Genomic DNA, 13,482 nt, shown 5'->3' with positions numbered 1-13,482 from the left:
TGTTTAATTTGATATCGCTCATATTTTCTAATCTTTTTTTTACAAAACGCTCCATAAGCTCATCTTTCATATCCTTTAGTGAATCTTTCATATCCTTCTTCATTAAATGTCGAAAGATTATGATCAGTTAATATGTTTTTTCAAATTTATAGCATTAGACTGCTCGTAGTTATAATAAAAGTACGGAAATAAAAATTAAAATAAAGTAAACAATTCAATTATGCAACACAATATTTCATCTATAATCTAACTTCTTATTAAATTTTCATCATCCTACAACTTTAATTCTCTATTTTTTCCATCAAACCTAAAAACACAATCATTTTATTTCTTTTTAATCACCACGTCATACGAATTCTTTTCTTCTTCTATTCTTTCATAATTTTTTCGATCCCCTTTCTTTCCCTTCAATTTTTTTTCATGAACTCCTCAAATCTTTTTATTATGTCAACTCATTGAAGTTTTTGAAATTTAAAGCGCAACAACGGTTTATTTCTCTCAAAATTAGATAAGGATAATAAGTATGTGCTAAAATATGACAAAATAAAATGGTAAAACTACATTTCAATCATGTAATTTTGTCATTTTTCGTTTTGATCATCTATGTTATCGAATTTCATTTTAGTTTTGTATTTTCTGATTTTTGACAATTTTAATCATTTTTCATTGGAAGAACTGGTGTGACATTATATACGTTAACGGCACATCAGCACTGCATAGGTGTCACATCAGCTTCAAGTCAGAAAAAAAACTAAAATTGCTAAAAAAAAAAAATTAAGATAACTTACTAAACATGAAATATGACAACATAAAAGACTAAAATCGCAACAAACAAATATACATGACCAAAAAAACAATTTTTTTCAAATAAAATCCATAAAATATCTATAAGATTCGGGCTTTTCAATGGAATAACAAGAAAAATAAATAACTGAAAAAAAAAATTGATACTTTGACAAAAAAAAAAAAAGGCAATTATCACATTGAAGTGCTTAATCTACAAGATAAAATTTACATAAAAATATTCACAAACAAATGTTATAAAAATTTATCCCTTATCAGCTGCAACTTCACATTGGCATCTTTTATGTTCATTCTATCTTTTGGCATTTCTTGAGAGCAAGAGACTCCAATCCTAACGATTAGCACAAAGAGTTTTTCGAATTTTTCGTGCTCCTCGACGTCGATGCTGATGTGATTTGTTGTTGCTTCTTCTTCTGCTCGTGTTGAATACGTTAATCTTGGATCGATAATGTCCATCACGTTGTCGTGTAAAGAATTTTTCGCAAAACTGTGAAGGGTTAGTCCATCTGTAAACATTTCGTCTGTCGGTTTTTTACCCGTAAACATCTCCAGGAGTAGGATCCCAAAACTGTAAATGTCTCCTGATACGGATACTGGCCCTCCTTTTCCATACTCTGCATATTTGTGATTAAAAAAATAATAAGCCACGGACTCGAGGGGATGACTAATCGATCCTGTCTAAAGTAAGACGGAGTTCAACAAGTTTTATTCGAATCAGAAAAAAGTAGAGGAGAAATGTTACCTGGAGCAACATAACCAAATGATCCTCTGATCCCAGTTGAATTTATTTGAGCTCGCGTACCGGCATCTACACGTTCTCTGACGAATTTGGCCAGGCCGAAGTCGCCTAAATGAGCACACAAGTCGATGTCAAGAAGAACATTGCCCGGTTTGAGATCACAATGGGCCACCGGAATATGACAGTAGTAATGAAGATATTCCAATGCTGAAGCCACATCAATGGCAATGTTTAGCCTCTGACAAATGTCAAGGTTCTCGAGTTGATTCTTCTGGTTCGGATGCAACCATTTCTCCAAACTTCCATTCGGCATGAATTCAAGAACAATGGCCTTGAAATCTTGGCCCTCAGAATCCAAAGCTGAACAAGAACCCAAAATTTTGACTAGATTTCTGTGCTTGATATTCCTCAATGCTTCACATTCAGCCATGTAGGTCTTGGAAGTTCCCATCTGGTGAATATTGAGCACTTTCACAGCAATAAGTTTCCCGTTTTGTGAAAGAGTACCTTTATAGACGGAAGCGAAACCTCCCTCACCTATCAAATTTTCCGTGGAAAATCCATTTGTTGCATTTGCGAGTTCATTGTAGGAGAAGTTTGAACTCCAATCTTCTGATGGGGAAGTGATCAAGCCTTTCCTTCTTGCTCCCTTGAGCATCATAGAAACTGCAAAATACAACAGCAAAAACAAACCCAAAACTCCAAACGTTGTTCCGATTGCTGTTTTGAGTGTACTAGACTGACCCCGTCTTCGATAATCGCCTCCTGGCGGACAAGAAGGTAATTCGAGTTGAAGAACACCTCCACAAAGCCCACTGTTCCCATATAGAGAAACTCCACTTGTATTGGCAAAGACCCCGCGTTTTGGCACTTCACCTGCAAAGTCGTTGAACGACAGATTTAAATACCGAAGGAACACAAAGTCCTGCAAGAACTCGGGAATTATCCCAGTCATGTTGTTTCCTGAGAGATCAAGATCTTGAAGGTTTCTCAAGGCGCTTAATCTCGAAGGGATTGAGCCTTGTAGCGAATTACCGTCCAAGAATACACTCTCCAAGCTCGAGCAAAGGCCTAAACTCTCAGGAATGCTTCCGGAAAACTCATTATCAGATAAAACAAACATTTTGAGGTTTATAAAGTTCCCAACTTCAATTGGTACGCTTCCACTTAAAGAATTTCGAGCGAGGTTGAACGTAATGGTTAAGGACGAAAGACCGAAAACCTGTGATGGCACAATGCCACTGAGGTTGTTATCAGACAGGTTCAGTAACTTCAACTGCTTACAGTCTCCAAGATTCGCTGGGATATCTCCCGACAATACGTTCCTATCCAACCGGAGTTCAAATAATACGGTTAAGTTACCAATAGCCGGCGGAATCTTTCCTGAAAATCTGTTCACGTTCATATATAACTGCCTTAGATTGAAAAGTTTATCTATATCAGGAAAAATGGGACCATCAAATTGGTTCCAGCTCACATTTAAAGTGTTCAGGTTGATAAGATTCGTTATCCCCGAAGGAATGCCTCCAGATAAGCTGTTCTCGTTTAGAAGCAATCTCTTCATAGTCGTTGAAAGATTACCTACGGAATCAGGCAGTGGTCCGAAAAACCGGTTACGGGCGATGCTCAAAGTTTCGAGGTTGCTGCAATTGATCAACGAATCAAGAAATTTTAAACCTTCGGCATCTTCGCTTCCGAGCAGATTCCAGCCGACATTTAGCCTCTGCAGATTTGGAAGCCTTCCCAAATCGACAGGAACTTTTCCAGTAAACTTGTTGACTGGGATATCAATTATTTCAAGACTGGAGATATTTGAGAGTGAAAATGGAATCCCTCCTGAAAAACCATTTACTCCGAAATGTAACTCCTTCAGATTCGGAAAATAGCTTCCTATACTCGAAGGCAGATTCCCTGTCAACTGATTGAATGCCACAGAAAACATCGTTATTCTTGACAGATTGAAAATCGACCCTGGAATCGTACCGGACAAGTTGTTACTCGAAACCTGCAAAAATTCCAGGTTCACAAGACGTCCAAGATCATCCGGGATAACCCCTCCGAGATAATTCTGCGCGATGGAAAGATTTAGGAGCGAAGATATGTTGCCTAGAACAGGCGGGATCCCGCCTATTAATCCGTTTGCGGATACATGAAGAGCAACAAGATTCGGTAATGTACTAATATCAGCAGGAATTTTTCCAGTGAGATTATTATAGTTGAAATTTAAGACTCTAAGCTCAATACATTGGCTCAAATTCCCCGGAATTTCACCTTCAAAGTTATTCTGCATCAAGAAAATGTACTGAAGTCGAAACAGACGACCAATGTCTCCTGGAATCTGGCCCTGGAAAAAGTTATCTCTAAGATCAATGACTCTAAGAAAGGTCATATTAACAATGGCAGAGGAGAGCGAGCCTCCAAGTTTTCGAGATGGCAGCGACAGCATAACGACTCGGGACCGTTGTAAACTACATGTTACGCCCGTCCAATTGCAGAAACTTGACGAATCATTCCACGAACTAAGTACTTGAAGCGGATCGTCTGTGATGCTATTCTTGAAAGAAAGTAACGCTAGCCGGTCAGTTTCGGCATCAAAGGAATGTGCTTGGTAACATAAGAAGAGCAAAAATAAGAAGATGATGGAGTAGAAGTATGGCAAGTTACAAAATCTAGACGCCATTTTTTTTGTCGGTGTTTTTGTTCTGGAAAAAGCAAACTTTGGGTCCATTTCCTCTTATATCTCTTGCTATTTGCTGTATCGAGTTTCTTGGAAGTTGTTTGAAGTCAAAAGCATAGGCAAACACAGCACCTAAAACTTGACCATACCTCTGAACTTTTTATCGTCAAGTTGTAAAGTGAACATGACATTTTCTTCCCCACCAAGAGGGTATTAAATAGTTGGAGTTGTGTCCCCATTCCAATCATGGGTATCCGCCACCACGGAATTTGACGTTGAGGCAGAATCAAAACCTGTGGGCTTGTTCCGGTGCACTCGTTAAATTATAAAAAATTGTTCATGGGTATTCATGGATGGCAATGAGACAAGTTTTGCCAAATCATAGACACGTCTGCCAAGATAAATTAAGACCCGAACCCGTTTCGCCTCGGACCCGCTATACATTTAATTAAAATAAACCCATGGTCATCCTTGATTTTATCCATCTATCTTTATATATAGTATGAACAGAATGCCAAAACTCGTGGCGGAGAAAGTTAATTAGCAAGTTGCAAGTCGTCATATAGTCAATTTCTATGTTAAAAAGGAAAAATTTCACCCTATCTTGTGGGGCACTGTTCCATAAGGTGATCAAAGACCTAGATTTAATCACACATACACCTCATGAAGTGATCAAAAGTCCTGATTTAATCATCATGTAAAATCAATAGCTCAGATCTTGTGGGGCAGTACCGTGAAAAAGCTTCGTTTTTAATTATTATTTCGCTTGGTAGTTAATTGTTCAAATTATAATTTTTCCCCCGTTTCTTTGTTTTCATTTTCATTTTTTTTTTGGGGAAGTTTTTTTGTTAATTTATGGGGTAGATTCCATGTAAATAATATGTTCGTTTTTTTAGATAAGAGTGCATTTAATAAAAAGAAGATGGTCATTCAAACTTGGTTGTGTTTTTTTATTGTAAAAAATCTAAAAATTTATTTTGTCTATATTTTTTCAAGGTAAAAAATAAAAATAATAAAAAAAAGGGGAATGTGTGTGTAGGTTTGGTAAGTAGTTCCACAACATTAATATTATTCTCGTTTGAGTGTCCTCAAATATTTTCCATTATTAATATAATTACTTATATTTAACTTTGGAGATGCTCAAAATTAATAATTTGAGTCCATCTCTTAAATTATTATTATAAATTATCTAAGCCTAAACAATATAATTTAGCCTCCAGGGTATATTTTATTTATTGAGTTGGCTCCTACATTTATATTTATTTATATTTATATTATTTTATAATTATAATAATAAATAAATAAACAAACTTCGTGTTCCTCCCATGCTTTAACATTTAGCAGAGGCGGCTCGTGTTATTTTATTTTGGGTTAAAAAATTGCACACCTTTTTAAAATTGCTACTTATCTTACATATTATCCTATCTACTAAAAAAATTCATCCAAAACATTACGACAAGATTCTGGTTCTACCCTCTTTCTAACATTAGATATTATATGTGACATTGATCGATTGTGTGAGCATACGTGTAGTATCAGTGAGGTGCATGAATTTTGCACACATTGCAGCATCGTTGATTCATCGGCTGGGCAGTTGGCTGTGGCTCGGTTTATTTCATCTTACTCATGTGGACATTGTCCCCATGATAGGATGGATGACCAAGATTTGTCCATGCATATGTAGGACCCACTTTTTTTTTTGAAATTGTATGTGTGCCAAGATCTTACCCGTTGAAATGAAGTGAGAGTAGTGCCCACATAGGTAGGATCTCATCTACTCTGTGGCTCCATCTGGATGGAGTTCATATGTCTCGATAATTATGGGCTAAATTAGGATCTAGGAGTTCTAAATGCAATTGCATGTTCCATGGACATAAAAATTAAAATAAAACAAATATTTACAAGCTCTTGCATGACTTTGCATGAAGCTGCTTGAAACATGTTCAATTATGATGTGAATTTGGTGTGATAAAATTGGCAACTTTATGTCATGTTTATGTCAAAGTTAATAACTCCATCTCTTGTTTTTTCAATGGTTAGATAATATTATAGAGACGATGTTGAAATATTAATTTTTATTCAATTCATTATTTTTTTTAAAAAAAAACCATAATATAAGTGCACATAAATAAAACAAATAAAAAATATACATAATTAAAATTTAAAACTTATAATAAATAAAAATAAATACAAACAATTAAAATATAATGAATTACGAACTAAATAAACGTCTGATCGAATCTTTTACGAAAAAATCTTGAGCTTTTGGAATTAAAGTGGAATAAATTGTGATTTTTTTAAAAAAAAAAGTTTAATGTCAATTTATAAAAGAAATAATAATATGACTGTTGACACTTCATAAAATTTTTTAAAAAATAATTCAGAATATTTTTCTCATTTTTTCGATTTTTTAAAAAATTTCAACATTGTTCTAAAAATTTATTAAGGTTGAGATTGATCTAGTACACATCGCTCGTCTTTCTCGCCCGATGTACATGCACTTGTTACTCAAATTTATTTCAATCATATAGTCTCTATTGTAGCTTCCTCAACAGTCTGGTTTCCATATCATCCATTTTGCGGCATTAATTCGGCCCTAGAAGTTTGGACTGGCATATAATCTCCGTGCTTGGCGGGTTGCGTTCTATCTTTATTTAAAAATGCCGACTCTGCTAAATCGATGGCCCGAGAAAGGCCGACAGCTTTGTTTTCACACTCCATCTGCTCATCATCAGGAATACTATCAGCAACAATACCGGCCCCAGCTTGAAGATGAGCGATCCAATCATGGCGTTTCTTGCCATCCTTGTATGAATACATTGTGTCATAACGTAGTCTAGTTGGAAACACAATGGTTCTGAGAGCCAATGCCATGTCCATATCGCCCAAAAACGAGATCCCTCCAAAACCGCCACTGAATGGACCTCGTCTAGTTGGTTCTAATTGATCAATCAATTCCATAGCCTTTACCTGAATCATAAAGCAACAGAAAGATTTATCTTAATACATGACTGTCAACATGTCTTCTATATCAAGAGTTGTCGTCCTGTCCAGGGGGAAACGGTGAACCATATACCGAACAAATGATAAAACTATTACTTCGTGACTGGGATGTTGAATTCTAATCCAACTGGAGAAGATTTGATTATGAAATACAGATGTCTGGGATAAAATTGGTAACCTTTGGGGCTCCACTAACTGTTCCAACAGGCAGTGCGGCACGTAATGCATCCCAGCATGTTAAATGATCAAGCAACTCCCCGGTGACCTACAAGTTAATGAAATGTGATTTTTTTTTTTTTGGAAACCAAGCAAATGTAAATTTCATAAACTGGTCACATATCTCTAGAAGAGAGAATCATTAAACAGAACAAATATAAATATGAAAACATGAAACTTTCATAAGAGATGGTAAAAAGCAAAGACATCAACAAAATTTTCTTATAAGAGTATGGTCCCGCGACCCTTCAAATTTAATCTTCATCCACATTAATAGTTCAAGACTCATCTTCCATGTGAATCTTTTGTTCAATCCTCGATTGCATCTATATACTTACCGTAGAGCTGATGTGCATCACATGAGAATATCTCTCAACAGTCATGAGATTCTCCACTTTCACTGAACCAGATTTTGACACCTGTATCAGAAATCACTGACATTAGGAGTTGATAGAACCAGATTGCAAGGACTACACCAAGCATCCACAAAAAATAGGTGAGAGAAATTCATATTGGAGTCTGACATAATGAAAATAGGAAATGCCGTTCAGAGATCTGGGTTGATGATTTCTGTTAGACCACATGTTCTACTATAAGCCACATCACAATCATAAACTACTCAAAAAAAGAAAGAGAGTTAGGTAGGTTATTTTGAACCACATGCTATACCAACAAATATAAGAAAACATAGGTTCAGCTGGCATCAAAACGAAATGAAAATGATGGATAAATTATGGATTCTCTTCTTGGACCCAAAGCTATATGTGTTGGTAGTGTAAGAACCAAATGTTTTTGTCGCGCCAGGATAATTCTAGTTACAAGGTACCAAAAATGTCGGGCAGTTGAGAGAAGAACTGTCAAAAAAGTGAGTTCCCTGAAATCTAAGTGTTGGGGCATTGGTCGAGCAGAAGGAAGCTGGGCAACAATGAGCAGTCAGGAGAAGCAAAGCCAACTGGTATATAATACTCTTGTTCAATACAATAACGTGTCTTTGTTCAACTATGAGAATGACTCTTTCAGAATTAATAGCAAAAGCCAATAAATTATATTTTGTGCTATTCCCATTCTCAGTTCTGGTTTGCATTAGCTTGTTCTTCAAAGCATAAGAACGAATATCGACAATGGATATTCTGTTTGTGCGGTTCGAGATCACAATTTAAACCTTTCCTTTTGTGTTCGATAGTTAACATTTGATAATTAAATAGCCTATTGATCCTAATCACCATGGTAAGCAGGCCCATCTCCACCAGCTCTCTGGATCTACATTGGCGCCAGTAGTCACGCTAATCCTCAAATAAGATCGGTACCTTTTTTACGTTATAAAATTATGTACCACGGGTAACTGACTCTTTGTTTAATGGAACAGCATCTCTTACCTAAAAGAGAGGTGGTAGGTTTTGTTACCCCTATCCCAATTTATGCAGCAAGAAAAAATATTGTCCAGAGGATATAATGAGTTTGAAAAAACCTTTCCGACATCATTTCTGCCTAGATCTACCAGCATTCTATGTTCTGCACATTGCTTTTCATCGTTTAGCAGCTTTATTTCTAACATCTCGTCCTCATGGATAGTTTTTCCTCTTCTAGCTGTCCCAGCCAGGGGGCGGTTAATGATCCTTTTCTGTTCATCAAGAAGTCATGGTAAATCTATTTGGTGTGTGTCCACAAAATACAAAAGGTTCTGCTCATAGCAGGCATGCAAATGAGATACTCGGTGTCGAGAGAAACTCGGATTGATGAAAATTGGACAATGGGAAACTGATTCACCTTCTTTACCCGAGTCAATATTTCTGGACTTGAAGCCACTAAAATGCAACCCCGGGCCTGAATGAAGAAAGAGAGAATAATGTGTTTTTTGACACAAATATGAAACAAATTTAAAGAAACATTCAGTATTTTCCAGTCATGCATAAGGGAAAACCTGCAAGTAACCCATGTATGGGCTTGGATTCACAACTCTCAAAGCTCTGTACACTTCAAATGGGTCTGCAAAAGTTCGTCTTTCAAACCGCTGACTCAAGACAATCTGGAAGATATCCCCAGCAAAAATATGTTCCTTTGCTAGTAAAACAGCTTTCATGTATTCCTCACTCGTCATGTTTCTCTTGTTTAAAGATAATCCAATGTCATGAGTACGAAAATCAACACGACCTGGAGATAGCTTTGGACTAAAACGAAAAGAATGAATTAGAGAACAAATATTGCTGACCACCTCAAGATGAAGGGACAGTACACAACGGAACTCACGGATCAACATCTTGCATTTTGGAAACTAATATTTCCAACCTTTTGATTCCATCTTCATAAGCCTCTTTAGCAGATGAGTATCGATCTAGATGTACCCAATGAATGACATATGCTTTCTATGAAAGAGAAAATTGCCAGTTAACGCTCAATTATAATCTCAGTCAAAGGATTTTACAAAAGAAAGGAAAAATCACGGACAAACAGATGCAATGTCAGTGGACAAAACAGGAGAGGGGTGTGTGCAAGAGGAAGAGAAATTTTAGCAAGCACGGGAAATATCAGTAAAACTAACTTCAAACAGGATATAGGTTTGCACTTCATAGGGAAAAAACAACACAAATATGGCAAGGGCATTTCAACTAATGAGCATTCTATATTGTTCCAGAATTTGCAGTAAGTATTGAAATGGCATGAGCATTGCGTGGTTAAAACAGAAAAGTCAATAGTTTTACTTAATCAAGAAATTCAAATTTATTTTTATCCATTTAGGTATGCCAGTTATACCTTTTCCACATGATCAAAGACAACCACATCATTATACAATCCAAGATGAATGTCAGCCAAGTTTCTATCATCTTGTGGGGCATTTGAGAATGGCAGTTTTTTCTTTTCCATATATCGAACAGTATCATATGAGAAAAAACCAACCCATCCACCTGTTGACACGATAAGAAATTTGAGATGATGGATACGATAGATAACACACACAAATAAATAGAGACAGATGTATACGTATAGACTATAAAAACATGAGACTGAAACATTAGATTTTTAGGTTATCCAATACCGGCAGTCAACTAAACCAGTTAAGAGCAGTGGTAATTGCTCATATAATGCACGGTCCTTTTCTGTCAACTTAGTTGAAAATAGTAGTCTGAATTTAGACACTTGTAGTTGAGTGAATCAACCAAACATTCATGGACCAAATTCAACTCTATAGGGAGGAATTGACACGAGGTCTTTGTATCACTCTCACCCATGACAAATGTTCCAGTGAATGTGCGATATGCAAATTTCATCACCAATCATATGCTTGTCAATATCGAATTGATAATCATTTGTGATGACACGTGACTAATAATAATCTGTTTGCAGAAATATCCTGCACTCACTGGGTCACAACACAGATATAGCTGTTAAGTGATAAGATTGTAACATCTGCTTGCACAACTTGAAAATTATCATCAAAGATGAAAAACAGTAAGGTTTTTTAGCACATTAGTAACACTCTACAGACTACATATGTCAAACCACTATTGAATAGAGTCGAACACTTGTAGTTGACTTATATGTACCACATGGGTATGCCCGGCGTATTTGTACGAATTTTATGCTATTAATAAATTTATTTACCTATAAAAAAAAAAAGAACAATCCTACAACTCCATTTTTTATTGATGTAAGTGTAAGTATTAAGTCAGGGAAGTTAATCAGAGAGTAAAAATTAGAAAATACAAAACTGACAGTACAGCGTGTGGAAAATTTCCAACTTTTGGGCTTAAACTTTGTTGCATAACGCGACGTGTTGATATTGCATTGCAAGCTATTCGGCCTTAACTAGGCATATCATGCAAAAGTCTCTCAGTCTTCAACTTAGTTTAAAACTGTTTAATCCTTGCTTCCCACACTTTTGAGGTTTCAAGTTCGTATTCTTCTTTTTCCTTTTTTAGCATTCAAAAACTATAAACTCATGTCTTGGGAAAATGCTTTTTTCTCTGCGTTCTCATTCATTGTATGGTTCTAAGCTATCGAAGTTAAGTCAACGTTGCTAACAATAGCGACATCAAAGCACATGTTTTTATCCAATCAAATTTAATAAATACGTGCTCAAAACATTAAAGTCAAATGCTAAAACTTTTTCGTAAAATATGGAAAAAAAACAATATCATTGTAAAAATAAGATCAAATTTTTACCACAAAATGCATCTGGAAGGTCTTGGATCAGTTGCGGTCTCCAATCCTTTGAAATGGTTCTTGGAATCACCATTGGATCCTCCACAACTTTCTCGATTACTTTCCCAGTACCGTGATCCAGAATTGTAACCTTGTTTTCTTTAGTTATAACTTCCATTACTGGTTGTGCCCCAATCACACTATATCGACCCTAAAGAAAAATACGCCAATAACTTAACTGGATTAATACAACTGAATCCCTCCTTAGTGGACTCATGTGTGCTCGAGAGCAGTAAGAACAAAAAATTTAGCTATGACAGAAAACTGTTTCTTACAACACTTGATGCGCGAAAACCAGGCTCTACAGATTCAAAAAGGAAGCTTGGAACCTCTCGTTCATCTTCTTTGACCAAGCATCGATAAGCAAGCACAGGGGTCAAGTGTTCAGAGAATATACACTCGTACAAAGGAATTAAATTCCCGTTTTCAGAAGCTTCAAGAAATCTCTTCTCATCCACAGCTGAAAGCAACACAAATTTTGTAAGTCACGGGTATCCAACAGAAATAGAAAAGGTGATAACTATCAACCGCACAACCGAAACTGCTGCTTTATTTCCACAAGAAAACCACTACAAAATTAAAAAATAAAAATAAAAAATCTTGCAACGAGAGAACGTGGTTTCAACGACGATAGAGATAATCTAAAGGTGATTTAGCTAGTGAAGCAAGATTCAGCATTGATACATAATAGAATCCACATGCTGCGTTCTTTTTCTTGACACTCATCCTCGATATCTTCCCCCAAAAAACCCACAACCCCAAAGACGAAAATCTTTTCATAAACAGGAAGAGCACACATGAAACAGCTAAATCAAAATCGATTCGATTCAATCCCTTAATAACTCCACTTGTTTCGTAACAGATTCTAAACGCACATTCACAAATCACAGACAGCTGATTAAACGCATCACAAACACAAAACGTTCCAATGCATGAAAATAAATCGACAAATACCGACCAAAAGGCGAAGACTGTGAAGCGCGGCATCGGAACGTACGAAGCCGCAACGCAACACCGGGAACACCGTTTCTGACATGATTTCCGGACGCCGGAGATGGATAAATCTTCCCGCCCGCCGCCAACGGCCAGTGAGAAAACTTTAATGCTTGCATTCTCGAAGCGTTCGCGCTCAAAAGCACAAACTCTGGTTGCGGGAGATGCAATCTGCTGGATTAAGGACCGGAGTGCAATATATGGTGTCATACAGGGACTTTGTTCATAACATTGTTTTGTGCTTACTCTATATTGTGTGCATACTTTCTATATAACAATGTATCTATCCACACGTTGTGTATTTGCATAATATTATTTATAATTAATTTTATTTATATTTAAATGAGTAGAAATAAAACCTACAACTTAATGATTAGAAAATAAATACTATATCCACTAAGCTACATCAACTTACATAAAATTTTAGCACTTTANTTTTGACATAAAAAAGTAATATTTTTCATGAAGAATATCATGTCAGAGATTCGTCTCACTAAATTGACTTGTGCGACAATCTCATAAGAGTTTTTGTGAAATAAAAATTAGAGTATTAAGTTTTTTTGTTTTTATTTTAATTGGAAAGTTATTATTGGTAGGAGAAAAAATAAAATGTAAAGAGAAATGTAATATAGTTGGATGGTAAGAGTGTGTTTTGGAAATTATAAAAAAAAATTCATCACCATATCAAAGTTAGTTAATAAAAGATTGTTTAACTTTAATAAATATTATAGATATATATTTGTTTCAAACTTGTACGTTAGCGTTGTTTCACACTACTCGAAAATCACTTGATTTATTCAAAATTATAAAACTCGAGCGAACTCAAGCAATTATTATTTAGTTCGATAGT

The 13,482-nt window shown here is 35.8% G+C and overlaps 2 protein-coding genes across 2 annotated transcripts; both read right to left on the bottom strand.

Moving 5' to 3' along the window:
- Positions 1-899: 899 nt before the first annotated feature.
- Positions 900-4,335, bottom strand: LOC140973894 (putative receptor-like protein kinase At3g47110). Its single transcript, XM_073437009.1, has 2 exons — positions 1,547-4,335; positions 900-1,418 (listed from the first exon to the last, which is right to left on the bottom strand). The coding sequence occupies exons 1-2, from the start codon at positions 4,269-4,271 to the stop codon at positions 1,039-1,041; spliced, it is 3,105 nt and encodes a 1,034-aa protein (XP_073293110.1). The 5' UTR covers positions 4,272-4,335; the 3' UTR covers positions 900-1,038.
- Positions 4,336-6,721: 2,386 nt separating this feature from the next.
- LOC140973892 (anthranilate synthase alpha subunit 1, chloroplastic-like) lies at positions 6,722-12,877 on the bottom strand. The gene is made up of 11 exons (XM_073437007.1): positions 12,598-12,877; positions 11,915-12,099; positions 11,601-11,790; positions 10,191-10,342; positions 9,687-9,802; positions 9,361-9,607; positions 9,207-9,263; positions 8,908-9,060; positions 7,778-7,858; positions 7,402-7,488; positions 6,722-7,190 (listed from the first exon to the last, which is right to left on the bottom strand). The coding sequence occupies exons 1-11, from the start codon at positions 12,749-12,751 to the stop codon at positions 6,789-6,791; spliced, it is 1,824 nt and encodes a 607-aa protein (XP_073293108.1). The 5' UTR covers positions 12,752-12,877; the 3' UTR covers positions 6,722-6,788.
- Positions 12,878-13,482: the final 605 nt, after the last annotated feature.

Source organism: Primulina huaijiensis, chromosome 3, assembly GCF_012295235.1.
Source record: "Primulina huaijiensis isolate GDHJ02 chromosome 3, ASM1229523v2, whole genome shotgun sequence".
NCBI classification, from domain to species: Eukaryota; Viridiplantae; Streptophyta; class Magnoliopsida; order Lamiales; family Gesneriaceae; genus Primulina; species Primulina huaijiensis.
Note: the sequence above shows the minus strand (reverse complement) of the source record. Positions and strands in the feature narration are given on the sequence as shown.

Coding starts and splice junctions, on each gene's coding strand:
- LOC140973894 (XM_073437009.1), bottom strand. CDS start 4,271: ATGGACCCAAAGTTTGCTTTTTCCAGAACAAAAACACCGACAAAAAAA. Junction 1,419..1,546: donor ATTTGGTTATGTTGCTCCAG/GTAACATTTCTC, acceptor ACAAATATGCAG/AGTATGGAAAAGGAGGGCCA.
- LOC140973892 (XM_073437007.1), bottom strand. CDS start 12,751: ATGCAAGCATTAAAGTTTTCTCACTGGCCGTTGGCGGCGGGCGGGAAG. Junction 9,608..9,686: donor AAAATGCAAGATGTTGATCC/GTGAGTTCCGTT, acceptor TTTTCGTTTTAG/TCCAAAGCTATCTCCAGGTC. Junction 7,489..7,777: donor TGATGCACATCAGCTCTACG/GTAAGTATATAG, acceptor ATTAACTTGTAG/GTCACCGGGGAGTTGCTTGA.